The sequence below is a fragment of the Halichoerus grypus genome, chromosome 7, assembly GCF_964656455.1.
Source record: "Halichoerus grypus chromosome 7, mHalGry1.hap1.1, whole genome shotgun sequence".
NCBI classification, from domain to species: domain Eukaryota; kingdom Metazoa; phylum Chordata; class Mammalia; order Carnivora; family Phocidae; genus Halichoerus; species Halichoerus grypus.
This window is the reverse complement of record NC_135718.1, coordinates 116,128,508-116,151,720: the sequence shown is the minus strand read 5'-3', so window position 1 is coordinate 116,151,720 and position 23,213 is coordinate 116,128,508. Positions and strand designations below refer to the sequence as shown.

Here is a 23,213-nt window from a genome sequence, read left to right as displayed (position 1 = left end):
GAAATTGCCGTGGCTGAGGTCGAAGAGGTTGCTGCCTGTGTTCTCCTTTAGGATTTTGATGGACTCCTCTCTCACATTTAGGTCTTTCAACCATTTTGAGTCTATTTTTGTGTGTGGTGTAAGGAAATGGTCCAGTTTCATTCTTCTGCATGTGGCTGTCCAATTTTCCCAACACCATTTGTTGAAGAGACTGTCTTTTTTCCATTGGACAGTCTTTCCTGCTTTGTCAAAGATTAGTTGACCATAGAGTTGAGGGTCCATTTCTGGGCTCTCTATTCTGTTCCATTGATCTGTGTGTCTGTTTTTGTGCCAGTACCATACTGTCTTGATGTTGACAGCTTTGTAATAGAGCTGGAAGTCCGGAATTGTGATGCCGCCAGCTTTGCTTTTCTTTTTCAACATTCCTCTGGCTATTCGGGGTCTTTTCTGGTTCCATACAAATTTTAGGATTATTTGTTCCATTTCTTTGAAAAAAGTGGATGGTATTTTGATGGGGATTGCATTGAATGTGTAGATTGCTCTAGGTAGCATTGACATCTTCACAATATTTGTTCTTCCAATCCGTGAGCATGGAATGTTTTTCCATTTCTTTGTGTCTTCCTCAATTTCTTTCATGAGTATTTTATAGTTTTCTGAGTACAGATCCTTTGCCTCTTTGGTTAGATTTATGCCTAGGTATCTTATGGTTTTGGGTGCAATTGTAAATGGGATCGACTCCTTAATTTCTCTTTCTTCTGTCTTGTTGTTGGTGTATAGGAATGCCACTGATTTCTGTGTTGATTTCTCTTTCTGCTACTTCATTATTGGTGTATAGAAATGCAACAGATTTCTGTATGTCGATTTTCTCTCCTGCAACTTTACTGAATTCGTGTATCAGTTCTAACAGTTTTTTGGTGGAGTCTTTCAGAGTTTCTACATAGATTATTCATGTCATCTATGAACAGTGAAAGTTTAACTTTTTCCTTACTGGTTTGGATGCCTTTTCTTTCTTTCTTTCTTTTTTTTTTTTCTGATTGGTGAGGCTGGGACTTTCAGTACTATGCTGAATAACAGTGGTGAGGATGGACATCCCTGTCTTGTTCCTGACCATAAAAGGAAAGTTCTCAGTTTTTCACCATTGAGGAGGATGTTAGCTGTGGGTCTTTCATGTATGGCCTTCACGATGCCGAGGTCTCATCTTCTTTTTCACACTCTGTAATTCTCCAGGCACTCATCAATAGCTTGCCCTGGCAGTGATTCTGGTGATATGCCTGATTAGAGACTGGTTTAGCCCTAGAAACCTAAATAATTTTTCCTTTGACTATCATAGGGAAAAACACATATCTGGCACTGCTTGGAATAAAATTTCCAATATTCTTACATTCAAAATTAATTTAATGGATTTAAATTTTAAAACAATCACCTTCAGTTTACCTACTAAACCAGATCGATATGTGTGATTTAAATATTTTCATAAATTTAGGTGAATAGCTTAAAGAAAAAGCAATTAATATGCTCTGTACAGTTTGGTTTTTTAGAGCTCTCTGGGGCAGCCACTGGGCTTCAGGCAGAGATTGGATCTGGAGATAAAATGATGACACAGTAAGACACACTCTCAGGCTTCAGTGACCAGTGTCCAATAGGAAACATGATAGACAAAAACCAGTAGCCACAGTACAACACATGGCTATCAAAGTATGTACACGAATAGTGTTTGAGGGGATCTTGGGGGTGGTGGGAGAGTATGGGGAGGAGTCAAGAGGGACTAATGGGCTTAAGATACTAATGGACCAAGAGTCTAAGAGTCAGTGAAGTCACAGTTTAGAATAATGATGGTCAGAGAGTAAAGATCTAGAGAGATTGGAATTATGGTCAGAGATGAGGTCAAGGATAGGGACAGGTGGATGGGTGCTCACCTGCTGCAAAGGTTACAGAGCTGGGAATGATGGAAATAGATGTTGGTGAGGCTGTTGTGCTAAGTGAGTCATTCATGGAGGCTGGAATTTCCCCAATATGGTGGAAGGAGCTGCAGTGCAAGGGATACTTTATAATTAACTACCTATTTTACCATCTCAAATCTAACATGACCCACATGGGATTGTGATATCCCCAGTCCCCAAAATATCCTTCTTCTCTCATGTTCCAGTTCTCACTAGATCTCACTTAAAATCTTTTCTTTTGCTCATGCCAAGATCTTTTCAGTCACTCTGGATACTTTACTATTCCTCACCTCCATGGCTCATATATCACAAGTTCTAGGGAATAGGATCATCAAAACACATCAGTGCTTCCCTCTGCTCTATGTCTCTCTAGCTCCAAAGCTACCATATTAGCCTGTCTGACCCCTACCGCAGAATCCTACCCAGATGTCTGCCTTTCCTCTCCATCTCCCAGGGATCCATTTCCTTTCTCCAGTGGTCTCCAAAAGTTTTACTGAGTCATTATTTGCAAAAAAAAAAAAAAAAAAAAAAAATTGAGCATGTGCCTCTACTGTGTGCATGTTTACTTATAAGTTACATACATGTACTAACATGTTCCTGTACCGATATATATTTAAAATACATGCAAAGGTAGAAATGTTAAAAGATGAAAATAAAGTCATTTAAAAATGTTTTGTTTTCACTGATCATAAAAAAAACTTTTTTGCTTTCACTAAAAATTATTAATAATGAGGACAGTACAATTTGAATGTTCCATTACTTTTTGAGATCTTGGATTTAACACTCCACATTATAGTAATTCCCAATTCTACTTCACAGTGCATTTTATTTTGATTCTTGATTTAATAGCTGTTGTGTCTGGAAAAAGCTAACTCACATAGATCCAGATGAAAAGAGGATATTTTTTTTTTATTTTGCCTGTGGTACACTGAACTCACTTTTCAGTATCATTTCACAAATTGTGCAAATGGCTTTCCTAAGCTAGGAAATAGCCATCTTTACTGATGTCAAATGGTTATTTTTAATGCTAGTCCATGTTGAATATCCTCTGAAACTCTTTGTTTGGGAGACTTTTCAACAGTTTGTAAAAACCTTCTTCCAAGTTTACTAAAGTATTAAGACATATGATTTGATAAGTGGCACTCTATATAACAATGACAACATTTCTAAACACCTGTTTTAAAAAATTCTTCTTCCAGGGGCCACCTGGGTGGCTTGGTCCAGTTGGTTAAGCATCCGACTCTTGGTTTCTATTCAGGTCATGATCTCAGGGTTGTGGGATCGAGCTCTGAGCCCCATGTGGGCCTCACGCTGTGAAGAGTCTGCTTGGGATTCTTTCCCTTTCCTTCTCCCTCCCCTTCTGTCCCTCTCCCTGCTCAATAGAAAACATGTGTCGTCCCAGAGTAGCTCATCAAATTTTAAGAAAGAAAAACGCATAGGTGATCTTCAAGTGTTATACCATGAGGCAACTATGTATCAGTGCCTAAGATTTTATGGCTACATCCCATCTTATTACTTAATATTACAGAAATTCTATGTAGAGATTTTGATTTTATAGAAGTAACCACATTGCTAAGAGCCTGTAAATTCTAATACACCAGAAAACACTGACAGCAATTAAGTGAGGGAGCCCCTGCCAACCTCCCCATTGTTGAAATCCCGCCCTTTCCTCATCATTCCTCCAAGGTCCACAGGGACCAAGTGAGGGCACCAGTGTCATTCCATATATTAAATATTAGTAGCAGCCTAACAAAAATAAATAAAAGTTGAAGTCCTATTCTTGTCTCTGCACTCAGGACCTTTTTGTCAACATATGTGGTGCATGCACAGAAACCAAAACCCCAAACTGACATTGTTATTCTCTGCTTCAAATTGCTCAGTTGTCTCGCATTGCTCTGAGAATAAATTCAAGATCTTTGCATTAACATGACTTCTGTGGTCATGCATAATTTGGGCCCTGCCCGCCTCTCGAGCCTCATCTTGTGGCTTCATTAGAATTGAGCTATATGGGGCGCCTGGGTGGCTCAGTCGTTAAGAGTCTGCCTTCGGCTCAGGTCATGATCCCAGCGTCCTGGGATCGAGCCCTGCATCGGGCTCCCTGCTCCGCGGGGAGCCTGCTTCTCCCTCTCCCCCTCCCCCTGCTTGTGTTCCCTCTCTCGCTGGGTCTCTCTCTGTCAAATAAATAAAATCTTAAAAATGAGTTGAGCTATATGGACCACCTTTCAGTGGTGGTTTGCACCACTGATTGCACCAAGCTCTTTTCCACATGTGTCCCCACCCTTCCCTTCCCTTCCCTTCCCACATGCTCTGCTCTGGCCTTGACCGCCCTTCTCCAGGCTCATTACCTTGCTGACTACAGAGATCATTCTGATCTGAGATCAAAGGTCACATCCCTCCAGACGTCCATGTGACCCCACCAGTCTAATTCTTCCTCTTCCTTATATGCTCTCCTGACATTCCTTACTTTGGCTTAACTGCACTTAATCATGATTTGCAATTATGAATTTACTTGTGAAATTATTTGTCTGTCTCATCCAGTAAGCACTATGAAGGCAATAGCTTTTCTCCTAACACATTCCATTGGGCCTTTGCATCATGACGCTCAATGTCTGAAATTGATGGGATTCTCCCATAATACTCTCTACCATCCTCTTGTTTGTTATCTGCCAACCTCCTTGTGACATCCCCAAATTCCTTTGGCTCCTGGGACACTTATTTGACAAAGCTCTATTAAGTGCCTACAAAGTGCCTCTACTGGGCTCGGCAGTTGTGATAAAACAGTACACAAAATGAAACTTATGAAACATAGCAGTGGTCTTCCACTTTTATTAACATCAATGTTGAATTTATTTCATATAGCAGGGGTTCATAACCTTTTCTAGGTCACATGCTTTTTGAGAGTTTGTGAAGAGCTCTGATCCCCTTCCGCACTAAAAAAATGCACAAATCCATCAAAAACTAATGATGTACCGTATGTTGGCTAATTGAACCTAATTTTAAAAATGCACAAATCCTCATAGTCTATATACAGTTGCAGGAGTTTCACATGGTCCCTGAAGCTCACGGTTGGGGAACACGTCCTAAATCAATCATGTTAAAAAGTACCAAAATATTTACATTCTCTTTGCAAAACTCTGGGATAGAGGAAGAGGAAAAGTGAAGTGGAGACTAAAGGAGTGAGGTACAACTGTATCTCTGGAGGAGGCTAAGGGAGGGGGCGGGCCGACCAACACCACAGCTACGAAACACTGGTTCAGAGCAGGGGTCTTCACACTGTGTGTGTGTGAACTCCCTGAAAGTATTTTGAAAAGTGAAGTCTGTCCATGCATATTTTTCTGTTGAAATCTAAAATTCTTCATTTTAGGTTAAATAGCTTTAAAGGATATAATTTTCAGTGAACTTAGACACTGACATTCAACTACAACTATGATCTATCTTTTTCAGTGTACCAGTGAAATAGAGGTATCACAGGAATTGATGCCCAACAGAAGTCTAAATAACCAACGAAAAAGCTCTTCTCATTCCACCCTCTTAGATGGCACACAACTTTGATTTGTCCCATTATTTGGATGTTAACTACGATCACAAAAAGTAGTGTCTGCCAGGCTTCTCCACTATAAAGTTACTCCTTTCCCTGTGTAATTATTTTTTTTTTAATTTTATTTGAGAGAGATAGCGAGAGCATGAGAGGGAGAGGGAGAAGCAGACTCCCCGCTGAGCAAGGAGCCCGATGCGGGGCTCGATCCCAGGACCCTGAGATCATGACCTGAGGCAAAGGCAGACGCTTAACCACCACCCTGGCACCCCTTCCCTGTGTAATTAATACACATTTTGTGGGGAAGTACTTTGAGATATTATGGTTATCCCTTTCATCCTCAAACTTATATATATATATATATGTGTGTGTGTGTGTGTGTGTGTGTGTGTATACACATACACAGATATATACACATTTATGTATGCATATATGTAGGTATATATGTCTGCTATAATCAATGGGCTATAATCTGTTACAAACAGCATTTATTTTGATCCTCAAGTAGTCCCAGACTTGGCCAGTGGGAGCCCCTGCAAGCTTTCTTCTGGGCCTTTTGGTGTATCCCCATTATTCTTTGAGCAATTCTTTACTTTCTGGGACAATAATATGTTCCCGGGTCAACTTAAAATTTCTCTGCCTGGCCTCAGAATCATTCATTTCTCCAAGGAGCCATGGTTTCCTTTCACGGATAGTGGTATTTAGAAACAGAGATTTGGGTGCTCATGGCTAATGGTGCCGTTACTTTTCCCAGACACTCTGAGTAGACAAAGCTAAAGAAGGTATTTTATATTCATGAATACACATATTTCTATCTATTTGATATCTGTGTATCTTGAAAATCATAAGGATGTTAACTGGACTTTGGTGAGCATTTTGCAATATATATGAATGTCAAATCATTACACCATACACATGAAATTAATATGTCAATTATACCTAAATTAAAAAATAATAATTACAGAAAAAAATGGTATCCCCAGTTGGCAGTCTGACATAAGAGTTCATTCTAATTTCCTGCCTTTTTTTTAGAGAGGGATGGGGGAGGGCAGAAGGAGAGGAAGAGAGAGAATCTTAAGCAGACTCCACACTGAGTGTGGAGCCTAATACGCGGCTCAGTCCCACAACCCTGAGATCATGACCTGAGCCAAAATCTGGAGTCGGACACTTAACCGACTAAGCCAACCAGGCGCCCCTGATTTTCTGCTTTTTTATATTTGTAATTCCTTTTCTACAGTGAAATATCCGATTCTCCTTATTCTCCATCAGTCTCCTTGTAGGTCACCACTGCTGTCCCACCCCCTACCCTTCAGGGATGCCCTCTCCACCCCACTTGGTCTCCAGCACTCTGTGCTGGGTTGCCCTTATATGGGTTGTCCCCCTCATTCCTCTCGGGCTCTGATACCCCACTTTGGGCTGCCACCCCATTGTGCAGGTGCTCCTCTTATGCTTGTCTAACTCTGATATGCCACCCTGGCCCCATGGGCCCCTCCCCAAACCTGCCGCACCGATGGCCCCCTAGTTCTGCTTCACCCAACTGCTTTAGGGCTGAGTTGTTTCAGAAGGAAAGCAGAAGACAGAAGGAAGCAAAAGCATTTTTTTAGTGCCCAGGTCTCATAGTCCCATATGAACATAAAATGCCCTTTTGTTGTAAGTAAGCTACTATTTTCTTTAAAGATTTTTTTATTCATTTGAGACACAGAGATAGAGAGAGAGAGCGCGCATGAGCAGGGGGAGAGGGAAAGGGAGAAGCAGGCTCCCTGCTGAGCCAGGAGCCCGATGCGGGGCTCGATCCCAGGACCCTGGGATCATGACCTGAGCCGAAGGCAGACGCTTAACCATCTGAGCCACCCAGGTGCCCCATAAGTAAGCTACTATTAAATCCAGGTTTCTTGAAAGAGTTTTGAAACATCATCAAATTTTTTTTTTTAAGATTATTTATTTGAGAGGGAGAGAGAGAATCCAAAGCAGACTCCGCACTATGCATGGAGCCCGACGCAGGGCTCGATCCCAAAACCATGAGATCATGACCTGAGCCAAAAACCAAGAGTCAGAAGCTTAAGGGACTGAGCCACCCAGGTGCCCCTGTTTTGATTTTATTAAATATATAATGAATATGTTTTGTGGAGAATGCTTATAAAGCTTCACCAGCCCTTCATTCAGTTATTACTTTTGACTGGTATTTGTCACACAGCTATATACCTTTAAGAAAAACAACAAACACAGAGCTACCCCATCATCAGCCCATCATAGAGTTTCCACATTGTACTGTCAGACAAATATCTACCTACTATAACTCAGTCATGAGTATGTGAAATTTTATAGGAAGTACATAAATTGTATTGTTTTATGAATTGTAATATCCCTATCTTTACAGTACAATAAAATGTTCTGTAAGTTGGACTGAGCTCCACAATACGGATTGTCAAAGTAACTCTAATACCAGACCAGAGGGGAGAATTTCAAGAATGTTCAGTGATAGGGGCACCTGGGTGGCTCAGTTGGTTAAGCGTCTGTCTTGGGCTCAGGTCATGATCCCAGGGTCCTGGGATCGAGCCCCACGTCGGGCTCCCTGCTCAGCGGGGAGCCTGCTTCTCCCTCTCCCTCTGGCCCTCTCCCCTCTCATTCTCTCTCTCTCAAATAAATAAATAAAATCTTTTAAAAAAAAGAATGTTCAGTGATACACTGACAATACGTCACACTATAAAAAACTTGAGTCTGCTGTACAGCAAGTGAATGTCTGATTTTGCAGCCCCACCTTATCATTAAAGCGGTTAACATTACATATAATACTTGCACATTTTTACAGGAAAGATACTTAAAATCACAGTATTAATATTAGTATTGTTATTTTCCTTGACATTGTTTTATTAAAATTATTGTACTTAATCTTTGCACAATTATGTTAATATGTGTGGTGTTAAGTGGAGAAATTGCTAGCTAAAAAAAAGTAGTTTAGACTAAAGAGGCCTTATGAATATTACATACAGTTTCCTGAAAACCAGAGAAAAACATCATGTACTATTCTGTCAAGATAATGTGACACTTAGTAATCCTTTTAGTTGATTTTTTTTTTTAACCTGGTCGGTAAAGAGAATACTTTGAATTGTTCTTTTTAACAGTGCAGTTCAACAATACAACGAAATGTCAATACTTCAGAAAATGAATTAATAATTATCAGGAATAACAATCTAGGCAACCTCTGAAGTTGGAATGCAAAGTAGGCTTCAAATTATTTTTACACATTTAACCAGAGGAATGTTTTCAACTCGGCTACCTGCTTTTCATATTTAACTTTCCTCTCGTCATTAAGGTCTGTAAGTATTTGAGCACTGAGAACAATAAATTAACATTCCACTGTCAAAGGGATAGGATAATGCATTGGACAAAGGCAAGAAAAACCTCTTAAGTTTCATTCCTGGTGAAGAAAATTACTTAATAGCCATTCAGTCCTAAATGGTCAGCTTTGCTTTAGATTCTTTTGAAGACATCCCTTAGAGGGGCACCTGGGCGGCTCAGTCAGTTAAGCGCCTGCCTTCTGATTTTGGCTCAGGTCATGATCTCAGGGTCCTGGAATCGAGCCCTGGGGACTCGGTGCTCAGTGCAGTCTGCTTGTCCCTCTCCCTCTGCTCCTCCCCCATGTGCATTTGCCTCTCTCAAAGAAAGAAAAGAGAATAAATAAATATTTTTTTTAAAAATCCCTTAAGGAGAAGGTTCTTTATCCAAGTTATTCTGCCCATGTCAAAACGATACAATGGAATATTAGCCATGAAAAAAAAGAATGAAATCTTGCCATTTGCAACGACATGGATGGATCCAGAGAGTATAATGCTAAGCAAAATAAGGCAGTCAGAGAAAGACAAATACCATATGATTTTGCTCATATGTGGAATTTCAGAAACAAAACAAATGAGCCAAGGGGAAAGGAGAGAGAGAGGCAAACCAAGAAACAGACTCTTAACTATAGAGAACAAACTCGGGGTTAACAGAGGGGAGGTGGGTGGGCAGATGGGTAAAATAGGTGATGGGGATTAAGGAGTGCACTTGTGAGTGGTGTTGTATGTAAGTATTGAATCTCTATATTGTACACCTGAAACTAATGTTATGCTGTTATGTTAACTGGAATTTAAATAAAACTTTAAAACAAAAGTTAGATCTGCACATTAAAAAAATCTTTGTTTTTTAAAGAAAAGTTGAAGCTCTTCCAAGTATTACCCAGTACTTGAGTTCAGGCTTTTGTTAATGGAAAAATCTTACAAAAACCTTACAGAGTTTCAGATAGAAATTCCTCATCTAGTTATGAGTCTATGAAAGGGACTGGCTTACCTATAATGAGTGATTATTGTTCATGGTTAATTGAGCATACATGAGAAGAAAAAGCCAATTAGAATAGAAAAATAGAGAGAAGGTAGGGTAAGGTCTGTAGAGAGAAACTGACTAGCGGCGATTGTAGGACTGCAAAACATGGCCGTGACCGTGAACTGAGAATGGAAGGGAGTCATTCAAGGAAATAATTGGTGGACAGAGATTTGAGGGGGAAAAATTTTGAATTGCTATCTTACCACAAAGGACCAGTGGAGTCACTGTTGCCAGATTTCTAAATTATACCACAAGTAGCTGCCTGCAAGTAATTGGAAAAAATGTTGCTGAGCTATTTAGTGTTTGGAACTGGAAAATTTAGAATATTAGTAAATTTTTTATTATTACTCATCTATTAATGATCTGAAAACCAAAACTCTATAAAGAATGTTGTAGAATTTCAAAGTTCATGGGTAGGCAGAAGTAGGGTAGTTATGATTCTAGGTGAAAAGCTGAAGCACAGAATACTGGGTTTTCTGATTTAATAGAAATGTATGGAAGGGTAAAAGACTTGTTTGGTCAAAGTGAAATAGAGAGTTAAGGTAAATAAATAATTTGGGTTAGAATTATTCTAAATTTGAGGAATTTCACAAGTTCATTTGATAAATTAAGCAGATTAAAATGAAATAATATTTAACCTCTTGGTGATTGTTGGATTTTACCAAAAAAACAGGACTCATGAAACAGCATGGTTGAAAACTGTAGAGCCCCTTGTATATTATCTAAAATTCAACAGCAATTTTTCAGGTAACTCCAGCTGGTGGGGAGACGTTGACTCTTCCCATGTTGAGAAGACACTTAGATGACATGCACCCTGGAATCTATTCTCTTATCAAGACTCAGGTTAGGATTATGTCTTCCTGTCACAGAAGCTTGGCTAAGAAACAGATCAGAAGGGAAAAATTATAAGGAATCACTGCTCCTCACAAATCAGCTTTACTCTTGGGAAAAAAAAGTGGCTAGCATTTTGCAGAATTGTTTGAAGGAAAATAACCTTAGAAATGCAGTTGATAAAGACAAAACATTTAAAAGACCTGTAATTTAAAAAAAATTTTTTCAGACTGAGAATACGGAAAATTCTCTTTAGGTCATTACACCTTCTATTACCAGGAAATGACTATTCTGGTAAAGATTGACCTGGGGTAGAGACAAGGAAGCCTTCAGAAGCGAAATCATTAACAAATATGAAAGTCATCACACCCAGATGCATAGTAAAGTATAATGAATTATACTTTAGTAAACAAGGTAGAGTTAAGATTCAGAAATAATGACTCAAACATTCTCAGTCTTTTTTTGGAGGGGGAGAATTTTTTAATTTCTTTGAGGTATAATTGGCATACAACATAACATCACTTTCATGTGTAGTAAATAATGATTCAATATTTGTATATATCGCAAAATGATCACCACGGGTCTAGTTAATATCCATCACCACACATAGTTACAGAATTTTTTTATCTATGAGAACTTTTAAGATCTACTCTCTTTGCAACTTTCCAATATGCAGTACAGTGTTACTAATTATAGTTGCCATGGTGTACATTACATCCCCATGATTTATAACTGGAAGTTTATACCTTTTAACTCCTTTCACCCATTTTGACTACCCCCCCACTCCCTGCCTCCAGCAACCATCAATCTCTTCTCTGTAACTATGAGCTTGGGGTGTGTGTGTGTGTTTTAAGATTCCACATGTAAGTGAGATCACATAATCATATGATATTTGCCTTTCTCTGTCTGACTTATTTCCCTTAGCATAATGCCCGCAGGTTCCACCCATGTTGTTGCAAATGGCAAGATTTCATTTTTTATGGCTGAATAATATTCCTGTGTGTGTGTGTGTGTGTGTGTGTGTGTGTGTGTGTGTGACAGTTTCTTTATCCATTAATCCACTGATGATCACTTAGGCTGCTTCCATGCCTTGGCTGTTGTAAATAATGTGGCAGTGATCATGGGGGTGCATATATCTTTTTGAGTAAGTGGTTTCATTTTCTTTGGATAAATACTGAGAAGTGGAATTGCTACATCATATGCTAGTTCTATTTTTAATTTTTTGTGGAACCTGCATACTGTTTTCCACAGTGGTTGCAGCAATTTATATTCCCACCAAAAGTTCACAAGGATTCCCTTTCTTCACATCCTTGCTAATACCTGTTCTTTCTTATCTTCTTGGTACTAGCCATTCTAACAGTTGTGAGGTGGTATGTCATTTTCATTTTGAACTGCATTTTCCCTATGATGCATGATGTTAATAAACACCTCATGTACATGTTAGCCATGTGTATGGCTTCTTTGGAAAACTCTATTCAGGGGCATCTGGGTGGGTCAGTCGGTTAAGCATCTGACTCTTGATTTCAGGTCAGGTCATGATCTCAGGGTTGTGAGGTTGAGCCCCACATTGGGCTCCCTGCTCAGCAGGGAGTCTGCTTGAGATTCTCTCTCTCTCCCTCTCTCTCTCTCTGTGCCCCTCCCCGCCCCATGCTCTCTCTCTCCCTCTCTAAAATAAATAAGTCTTTAAAAAAAAGAAAAGAAAAATGTTCAGATCCTCTGCCTATTATTTTAATTGGATTAGTTTTTTGCTGTTGAGTTGTAGGAGTTCCTTATGTATTTTGGATATGAGCCCCTTATCTGATAATAGGATTGGCAAATATTTTCTCCCATTCTGTAGGTTGCCTTTTCATCTTATTCTCATTTTTTTCTTTCTTTGTAACATTAAAGATTCCTTCAAGGTTTGTTTCACTTGGATATCTGGATAAGAAAAATTCCCAGTGGCAATTGCAATCCAATTCTGATGCATGTGTTGAACAAATAAAAAGCATTCCATAGAGAACTCTGCCCTCACGAGCTTTACTCCGGGTTGGGTATGCTGGACACTGAATGTGCATAGGTAGTACTATAACATCAGTAAGGGGAGATTTAAAAGGAAAAACACTATTCAAATTTCTGCAACTCAAGAGAGTGCTAAGCCCAGGGCCTGGCCCATAATAGATATTCCCTATGTGACTGTTGAAATTTACAGTTTCCATTTTTATATACTGTTACTTTTACTACCCTTGCCTATATACATTCATTATTTTGCACAGTTGTAATCAAAATAAAGATATAATTTTAGAGGCGCCTGGGTGGCTCAGTCGTTAAGCGTCTGCCTTCGGCTCAGGTCATGATCCCAGGGTCCTGGGATCGAGCCCCGCATCGGGCTCCCTGCTCCGCGGGAAGCCTGCTTCTCCCTCTCACACTCCCCTTGCTTGTGTTCCCTCTCTCGCTGCCTCTCTCTCTGTCAAATAAATAAAATCTTTAAAAAAAAAAAAGATATAATTTTATTTCCTTTATCACTTTATTTAACACATCATAATAGGAGAAAAGGGTTTCTATAGATGAGGATGTCTCATAAACACTGACTTCTTAAATGACCTTTATTAATCTCAATATTATGCTATTAAAAATATGGCTCAGGGGCACCTGGCTGGCTCAGTCAGAAGAGCATGCAACTCTTGATCTCAGGGTCATGAGTTCAAACCCCATGTTGGGTGTAGAGATTACTTAAGTAAATTTTAAAAACTTTAAAAATATATATATGGTTCAGAGACTATCGTCATACATATTTTTTCCTTTGGTGAAAATTCTTGCCCAGAATAAATTTCTTTGGAGTAATTGACTTTTATCAAAGGCTATGAACATTTTAGTGATTAGTAAAATTTATTTATAAATTGCTTTCTCTTCAGGCTGTACCAACACATGCTGATATAGAACATACACAGCTTTACTGGAGAGCCCCTGAGAGTGTTTGTACATAGGAAGAGGGCTGTGTCAGTCAACGGTCACAGATTTCTCACTAGTCAGTCAGAAAGTATGCAAGAGTCTAGTTTGTTCAAATTACCACGTTGGATACTTTTATGAGAAGAAATAAATAAGATGCATAGTCCCTGTCATTAAGCTTACCATCTAGGTTGGGGAAACTAAACTTTATTCAATCAGTCTATCCAAAGCACTGTCCCAAATGCTGCAGTGTGGAATGAGTGGGTAGAAAGGCTGAGCTTGATAAGAAGTTAACCAGTAATCTTTACCCTCAAAGAATCTGCCTTGTTGTTGGTTGGTTGGAGTCAGTGGGGTGATAAATATTCTTTATGGTTACAAATGAGCCTCCTGTGAACTTCATAAATTACCAGTTTCTAGAATAGTGAACTTCCATCTTTCTTAGGCCATCCTATCAACCTTAAGTGATTTAGGAAAATTGCTCTAAAAGCATTGAAATATATGGCAAGTGCTTGATTTTAAATTATGTTGCTACCATTCCAAGGGCCTTCTTAGTATTATTTGAGATGCTTTAGAGGATGTGAACTGTAGGGCTTGGAACCACTACTGAGGAGGCAAATACCGCTATAATCATGAGACTTTGCTACCTTAGAAAGCTATAGATGCTTAAAAAGTATTCATAGTTGCTGACAAAGATGTTGGTGATTTTTCTAATGTAAAAGCATTCTTTAACTTTAAAGGTTACATTCCACAAGGATGGTGGGGTGGCCTAGTCAGGTATTGTCATGTAGAGTGATGAGAATGACGACAGAGGTTAGGGGGCTAGTGGGGAGAAGGGAATCTGACTTAAATGATTTTCTTCACGTTGACGATGAGACATTGGTAGCATCACAGACTTCTTAGAATGGTGAGGAGATTTTACAAAGAGTAAAATGTCTGAGGAAACGTACTTTGAACCTTTACCACGAATAGATCCGGCTGCATCTCTCTCCTGAAAGGAACAGGATTCTCCCATTAGAGTCAACCAAGACGCACATCACACTCTTCTTATTGGAGCATGTTTCCCAAACATGATTGATTTTTTTTTCTACCATTCATTCATTCGTCAAACAAATACTGAATTCCAACTATGTACACTCTTCTAATTTCTGGGAAAGCTGAACAAGATATGGCAGACTTATTCTTCTCTATTGCCTTGAAGCCAGGACAGCAATTAAACTAGTAGTTGTAATACACGTCAGTAACGCTAGCGAAGTACAGACTGCTGGAATGTTCCTGACGTGGTCTGGGGGGCAGGGAATGGTAGACCTGAAGAGATCTAGTTGAGGTTGGGTAGGAAATGCAGTGGGCACTAGAGAAGGACTGCAGAACAGTATTCTGAATAGAGAAAATCATGAGCAATGAATGAATAAAGACAAAAGAACGAGTGGCATGTTTGAGGAAATAAATGTTCGGGATGGCCCCCCCAGAGTAGACTTAGAAGTGAGGCTAAAGAGGTAGACCCTAGACCATATGAGCCACTTTTAAGAGTTTGGATTTTATCCTAAGGGAAACAGGAATCAATTGAATGGTTTTATGCAAGGGAAAGTACCTGATCAATAAGAGTCTATGAAAGGACACTCGGGCTGCTGCACGGATAATGCATGTGGAGGGAGGTGGAGGGAGGCTGCTGAGGTAGTACTTCAGGACAGGACCACAGTTTTGACCACAGGAATGGAGAGAGGTGAAAGAAACTGAGAGAAAAAGAGGTGTAAATCAGCAAGACTCAGGGCTGATTTGATGTAAGACTGAGAGGAACAACAGAGGATGATATTGAAGTTCAGCTTGGGAAACGTAGTGGTTAATGGTGCTGTTCGCTGTGGTAAGAAATTAGGTAAGAACAGGTTTGAGGAGTTAAATGATTTCATTTGGAGAGAGGCTGAGTTTGAGATGCCTGCTCATCATCTAAAGTGAAGGTGTTTACCAAGCAGTCAGTTATACAGATACAAAATTCGGTAGGGAGATTAGACCTAGAAATATGGATTTGGGAGTCATCCATTGGAAGGATATGAGAAGCATAGAACCCTGTGGAGCAGAGCTAGTCAAGGAAAGGCTAAGAGAAAGCAGCCCCCAAGCTGACTGAGAAGAATTAGCCTGAATGATAAAGCAGCACCTTGAGAGGGTGCTGATTTGATAACTAGGACCAAAGATTGATTGGGAGGGAGGGAGGAGTCAGCAAAACCCTTTGCAGCTGTGAAGATCAGGCAAAACAGGGACAGAGAATGTTCCACTGGATTTAGTGACAAGGATGAGAACAGTTCCCTTCCAGGTTAGAGGGCAAGTGACTGTAGCACTCCATATTCTTCCTTTTCTTGTAAAGCAAATCACGTGACCTGGGTGTACTGTGTAAAAGTTAAGAATTCCTGGAATCCGGGGGTAGACCTCTACTCTGAGTCAAGTGTATGAGTTTTAGGAACATTAGCTATGATCTTTTAGGTGCTATTTTTGCTCATTTTTGGTCCTCTGCTTTGTTACTAAGTGGTGTAGATTGCTTAGTTTTAGGGAGATGAGATACTATTTGATTAAGTTATTGAAAGATTTTTTTTTTTAATAAAAATCCGATGAAACAAAAATGTTTTAGTGCATAAGGATTAACTGTAATTATCCAGAGCACCGCAAGCATTAACATTTCAATCAAGGAAAGTTTGACTTATATAAATGTGACGCTCTAATTTCATTGAAAACAAAAAAAGCACCTTCAGAGTTTGAATATACAATTTTAGCCTCATTAACAGAAATGGGTCTGTACTTCAGGACACTGTTATTTGGTCAATAATGAATACATTGCTATGGACAATTCTATAAGGTCAGGATTTTTTTTTTAAGGAATGGGAATAAGTTAATTATTTTGATGGTGTTGGTTTCATTTTTGAGGGACTCTCTTTTATTTTTCTCTTGTTTTTCTGCCTTATTTTCAAGCTTTGAGTTTGAGTGGCTATGTTGCCTAAATCCAGTATCATGAAGAATAGTAGAAAGATCAGGGCACAACAGAGGGGGAGCAGATACTACTGTTGGTTTAGATAAGTAGCCCGAGGGCAGATACTGGAAAAACTTTTATTCTCCCAGTATCTTTAGGAAATTATGGCAGGCTGTCCTCACCCTAGTATAACTGCTACAGGATGGATTTCCATACGATGTGAATTTTCTTTGTGCTCCTCCAAAAGATGTTTAGTCCTTAAAATTAGTAAGATTGTACTGGCAAGACAGAATAATAGGATGGAACTAGACCTCCAAGTTTGAATTCTGGCTTCACCACATATTTACTGTGTGTCTTAAGTTTTTTAACCTCCTAGCCTCAGTGAAATGCGGGAAATAATAGAATCATCCTCATCGAGTTGATTAAGTTAACATTTTTAAAAAAGAGCAACACCTACACAGTAGGCACTGTATATACATACAGAATTTTACACAATCCAATGACATAGACCTTTGTTAATAATTAGAATCCTTTCTGAGTAAATGTTTGAGTTTTACATTGAATGCATCATATTTTAAAATATTATTCCAGCTATAATAATGAGTAGAAGGTAAACATAAACACTCTCTTGCCCTGGCCTTCCTTTGACTGATGAAATACATCACCCAGTGTATCTGGCCAGGATGACTGTTCAGCTGTATCTTAAAAAACAAACAAACAAACAAAAAAGATTTTATTTGAGAGAGAAAGAGTGTGCACGTGTGAGCACAGACACGCACGCGAGTGTAGGGGAGGGACGGGGAGAAGCAGCCTCCCCGCTGAGCAGGGAGCCTGACACAGGCCTTGATCCCAGGACCCTGAGATCATGACCTGAGCCAAAGGCAGACGACTGAGTCACCCAGGCGCCCCTGTTCAGCTGTATCTTTTATGTGTGCCGTCAACATGCCCAAAGCACCTCACGACTTAAAGATCCATATAACTCAGAGGTTAAGTAATCCATCGCATTTCTGGGGAGAGCTGCAAAGCGACCTCAGACCATGGCGCCACTGGATGCTTAGAACCTGTGAATTATATTGCAGGGGGAAATGTCCCATTTTTTCAGTTCTGTATCACTTAGTCTATATCTGGTCCTCTTCCTTTAAGCTCTCAAAGTACCCTTGGCAAGCTATAGCATCACCAGCCTCGTTGTCGTAATTAGTCATTGTGTAGTCCTTTATATTTTAAGGATATACACACACACATTTCTCCTGTGAGATAGACTGTTATCACCCTTATTTTATAGATAAGGAATCTGAAGCTCAAAAAAGGTAAAACTGCTCGCCAGTGGGCACACAAACTGTGAGTAATAGAGCTGAACCGGAGGCTCTCATCCCACATCCCGTTTTTATCAGCTGATAATAGACTAGGAGGTAGAATAATGGATACTAATAGGGAGAAATGACTAAAATTGGCTAAGAGGGGGGGAAAGCCATTTGCTTTCCATGGTTAATATAAGACTATTTTTGTAAAGATATTAATGATAATCAAAATGGAGGTGACAGAAAGTACGGTTAGTGTAGGGAGAAGATGTGTGTGCCGTAAGATGCCTGTTCTACGCCTGAGGAAGTGAGTAACTTCACTGATTCCACAAACATTCATTGAGAAACTAGTCCTTGGACTTACTCTCCAAGTGGGCCTCCAAGTGGGCTTGCCAGTTCTCATTCCTTTGCTTTCCTAGAAAGCAGAAACAAAATGTTTTACTGCTTATTTAGTAAACAGAGAATTCCCCACTGACCAATGTGGGGTTGGATACAGAGCTCTTGCACACACCACCTCTGCTCTCTCAAACCTGTGTTTGCATCCCGAGCACACAGCATGGCTTCCAGAACCACCTAGGTCACCTGGGTTCACATTCCAGGCTTTGACTCAGGCTTGCTGCTCCTACTGTGTCTCACTGCCTTTTCTACATTCAAATACTTCTTGAAATTACAGATGAAAAAGGTAACTCAGAACGTTTTAAAAAGTTAGAGATTGCCATTTTACAGCTGCAGAAGTTTCCATGGCAGGATCGGTGTACAAAAAAACAAGCACATCTAGTACCTCTAATACAATCCGGGTCAGAGTTTTAAGTTCCCAGATTAATTTTTAGAGCCCTGTCTCTAGAAGGTGGAGTGTCGCCCTGCACAATGTGCCTAATTACACCAATTCTCAGACCTCCCGTATCACAAAGGGCTACTACCATCTTCTTGTTTGAAAAAAACACGACAATAAAACAATCCGAAGATAAAGCACACAAAATGCTGACTGTCATGTGGGTGTCTCTCTGTGTTTTCTCTGCGTGATGCTCCAGGTGGGAGAGTTCAGAGCTCATGCCGCTGAGTGGACGGCCAACGTCACAGCCGAGTTCAAGGAGACCAGGAGGCGCCTGAGTGTGGAGATCTACGACAAGTTCCAACGCGCCACCTCCATCAAGCGGAAGTTGTCCGCGGAGCTTGCCGGGAACCACAACCAAGAGCTGACTCCTTGTAGGAGGACCCTGTCTGTGAATCACCTAGCCAGCGAGAGGGATGTCTTGCCTCCCTTACTGAAAACTGAGAGTATCTATTTGAATGGATTGACGCCACACTGTGCAGGCGAGGAAATTGCAGTTATCGAGAACATTAAATAACCCTCTCTTTGAAGAACCTTAGGCGTAGCCATAGGTGAGGACTTCTATATGCTCTTTATGACTGTTGCTGGTAGCATTTTTTAAATTGTGCATGAGCTCCAAAGGGGGAAAAAAACAGATACACCCATCATGGCCATCTACCATCAAGAGAATTTGGAATTCTGAGCCAGCACTATCTTTTTGATGATGCTTGTTGAGCAGTCCACTTTCTTTGACAAGTGGAATAAAACAAGCAATGTCTGATGCCTTTTGTGCCCAGACTGTTTTCCTCCCTCTTTTCGTAACGTGCCATAAGGCCTCAGAATGAATTATAATTGTTTCTGGTAATCATGTAGCTTCGAGGGATCAGTCCTTAACTTTTCAGGGTCTACCTAACTGAGCCTAGATACGGACCATTTATGGATGACCACGTTTCTTTTTGTAAATGGCAAGAGATTCTTATGCAGCCTTTTACCTAAGAAATTTTCTGTCAGTGCCTTATCTTCCGAAGAAACAGAACCCCTCTAGCTAATGTGTGGTTTCTCCTCCCCCCCCCACCCCTAGGCTCACCTCTGCAGCCCTTTATCCCACAACTCCCGTTTGAATACCATACCTTGCTGGGAACGGTGTGTAAACTGAAGTGATGATGCCCAAAGAAGGAATAGATGCCAAATTAGATGGACACTGAAGCAACTCTCAGAAATTCTAGCGTTAAAGGCACTGCAAAGAAATGAGGTGCACAGATGGCCCCTCTGAGTATTTATTTGACTCAGGTACCAGTGGTACATATACACAGTATAATTATTTCCAGCCCAGTAAAATGGGCTGCTCCAAACAGTCCCTTTTTTTTTCTCCTGGCAGTATTTGGAAGTTATCATTTATTCATCACTACATATTTTGAAAGGTGGAAGCAGAAGAAGAAAAAATATATATATATGATCTGACAGAAGAAAGCTGTTAAACACGGATCTTACTGGAGGTGATTTAAGACAATTGGTGTGAATAACCGTTCTGAGGAAAAGAAGATAGCACGATAATGTGCTACAACCATTTGCTAATAAACATAATACTGCCAGCACCTCTTTGCTTTTTTGATGTGGAAGGCTTACCCGATTTTCTTTCCCTGGTGACTTTTGCCAGACAGGGGAGGTGATGCTGTAGTCGGAGCTGGGCACAGCCTCGCCTTGTGTGGGTGTCCCTCTGGAACTGTGACTGAGCATGAGAGCAGAAGTTAAAACTGGGATCACTGTGATATTGCACATGGGGGAAAAAAATGCAGATTGCAAGCATAATTCATCTTTGACATTAGAGAAAAAGCTGTTCTAGCACAATTTAAATCTTGAGAGCTTTTTTTTTTTTTTTTAGATAGAAAAGGCTGATAACCCTTTTTAGTTGAATTTTATATCCTGTAACTCTTTGGATGTTTCCAAGATTCAGAAGAAATTCATTAAAGGCACCTAGTAGAGATTGCTCCTCTCTTTTATTTTCATACTTAGATCTGCTGTACATTGTATATATAATTTTTCAAATGCAGAAAGAAGATGACTTCTCCAAATACAATTGCAAAACATTTATTTGGGGGGTGAGGGTGGTGGAAATATCTGAATAAGTGGCATTCGGATTAGGGTCTTAAAATATAAACTGAGGATCTTAAAAAAAAAAAACATTTAAATAGATGCTTATTTTCCAAAATTTAAATTTAAGCTAGAAATGTAAATATTCAGTTAACTTGTTTGAAGGTACTTTTATAAACTTAAAAAATTCTAACCAAAATTTTAGAAAGTCGGGCTCTTTTAGAAAGAAAGCTACACCCATTTCCTCAATAACTGTTCTGACAGTTCATATGGTGGAATGCACCATGTATAAACTGTGAATTGTATTGACAAATAAAGTTTGTAATTAAAGTCAGCATTTTCTGAGTCTCCTGCTTGCTGCTGAGAATGGAGATGGGATTCTAGCCGAGCAGAACTCCAGGATGTCACCTTTCATGCTGAGATTTCTGTGGCTCCTTCATTCACAATATTCAAGAAATATTTTTGATGCGGTATTACTACCCTTGTTAAATATGTGCAGAATGTTCTTCTTGGTGACTGTTAATCAAAAGTAAATATCCTGATATTTCCCTTTGGAAATATATTTTAAATAGCATGTAAATTCAAGATTGTTTCTACATTATGACATATTAATGTCTTATTTTATCATTGTAAGACCTTGTCTTGACACTGAAGTAATCCGAATGCCAAACATGGGCACCTGAGTATTTCTTGTAAGGGAAAAAACAATCAAAACATCCTGGCAGTGTCGAAGCCCAAAGAAGTCCATTGCCAGCTAATCTTCTAGACCTCATACCCCAAATATTTGAACAACATACCTTATCAGTATCTTGCATAAATGTATTGATTCATTCCTAAGCACCTTGATGCTCAGTAAATGTCTTAAACCTGGTTCCCAACATTATCCTCAAAATTGGGGAAAATCTAAGAAAAACTGTATATTATATCAATTTTATTTCCTCAAGCTTTAATGTGTTTACTTACTGTGGAGAGAACATTGATACAAATTTTGACATAGTCTCAAATTTTCTAGTGAATTTATTTTTTCATTGGACCAGTTTTAAGAGTAGTTTTGCCCTAAAGAATATCTGGGGAAAAAAATTAAGTACTAGAACCAGCAAGGATCAGGAACTCTTTGATATGAAATCTTAGACATGGATTCTAGACAAGAATCCTCTACCTTGCAGCTATTAAATGTAGAAGTGATTATTTTGGAGTTCTTTCAATTTCTTATACAAATCCATATATTTTGCTACTCAGTTAATGTCATCCACCCTTTTATCAATAATATTTCACTTTTGTAATACAGGAAGAAGTGAAACTTCTAAAGCCAAGAGAACTGAATAATTTGTTTCTTAGCCATCAATAAAGTGGGAGCAGTGTGTATGTAGGGCTTTGTTTCTTTCTCAAATTCTAAGGAATATGTGACATACAAGAAAGACTAAATTCCACCTCACTTTGTGTAAAAAAGTCTGTGGAATTCTTTGATTCTTAAGGCTAGAGTTTCAAGCAGACTAAGGGAAATTTTAGATGGAATACCAAAAAAAAAAAAAAAAAAATTCAGCCATTCTGAAGACTTGAGATACCTATTTATGCCTAAGAACTACAGACCTAGATCAACTTATATTGTTTTCCTTTTTAAAAAAATGTTTGCTGTTCTAGTAAAATCATAACTTATTTGTGGTTTGCATTCCTTATTAAAGTGCGAGTATAAATTTGCTTTTGTATAAAGTAAAAGATGTCTCTATTTGAATACTCATAATTCCATTAAAATTAATATATGATTTTGCTCCAGCATGAGTTTACTTAAATGTCCTTTTATAGGGAAACTTACTGGCCTTGCACATGCTCTTGTGTTAGTTCCAAGATGGAACCTGGTTACTTTTAATGGGGACTTCTGAGGGTAACTCACTTATTATGGTTTTCTTAATAAGGGGAAATCTTCATAAGCTCCATGTACTTCCTTCATCCCACTCAAAGGTTATCCAGCTTTTGTTTCACACATGACATTTCCCCACTCAGATCTCAACTATGCCTTCCCACAAGACAGGGATTAGTTCCAAGGACCAGGAGTTTTGACTCTGCTCTTCTGTTTGACTCAGCACCATTTGTTCACTAAGCCTCAGTTTTTACTATATCTAATATTCATAAAACCATTGATTTTCCCTAGTATTAGCACTATAAAATATTTTCATTGTCATGCTTGTCTCAATTTACTATTTTTTCTTTTTTTCTGTCATTCCTTTTCAAAGTGTTTCTTACTGCCTCGTTTTTATTCTTTCTCTTTTGCACTAAGGGCTTGGGTTTCTCTCCAAGCCACATAGCCATCTAGCCAGTTCCCATTGGCTATCTCCACTTCTCAAAGACATTTCAACATGTCTAAGACTCTCCTGATCTTTCCCCAGACCTGGCCCTCTTGGTGTCACTTATTTCAACAATTGGCACCCCCATCCATCTGGTTGGGCATTATCCTTGATGTCCTCTCCCCTTCAACTCCACATCCACCTTTCAC

General features: G+C 39.4%; 1 protein-coding gene across 4 annotated transcripts in view; it reads left to right on the top strand.

Moving 5' to 3' along the window:
* Positions 1–20,226, top strand: part of KCNK2 (potassium two pore domain channel subfamily K member 2) — a 147,922-nt gene extending 127,696 nt beyond the window's left edge. For 3 of the 4 annotated variants that reach the window (XM_078078111.1, XM_078078110.1, XM_036099984.2), the window contains exons 7-8: positions 18,852–19,203; positions 19,713–20,226. In XM_078078111.1, coding sequence (XP_077934237.1) covers positions 18,852–19,169 — 318 coding nt within the window. In that variant the 3' untranslated portion in view covers positions 19,170–19,203; positions 19,713–20,226. The remainder of the gene's footprint in view (positions 1–18,851; positions 19,204–19,712) is intronic. The other variant, XM_036099985.2, reaches the window with a different exon arrangement.
* The last annotated feature ends 2,987 nt before the right edge of the window (positions 20,227–23,213 follow it).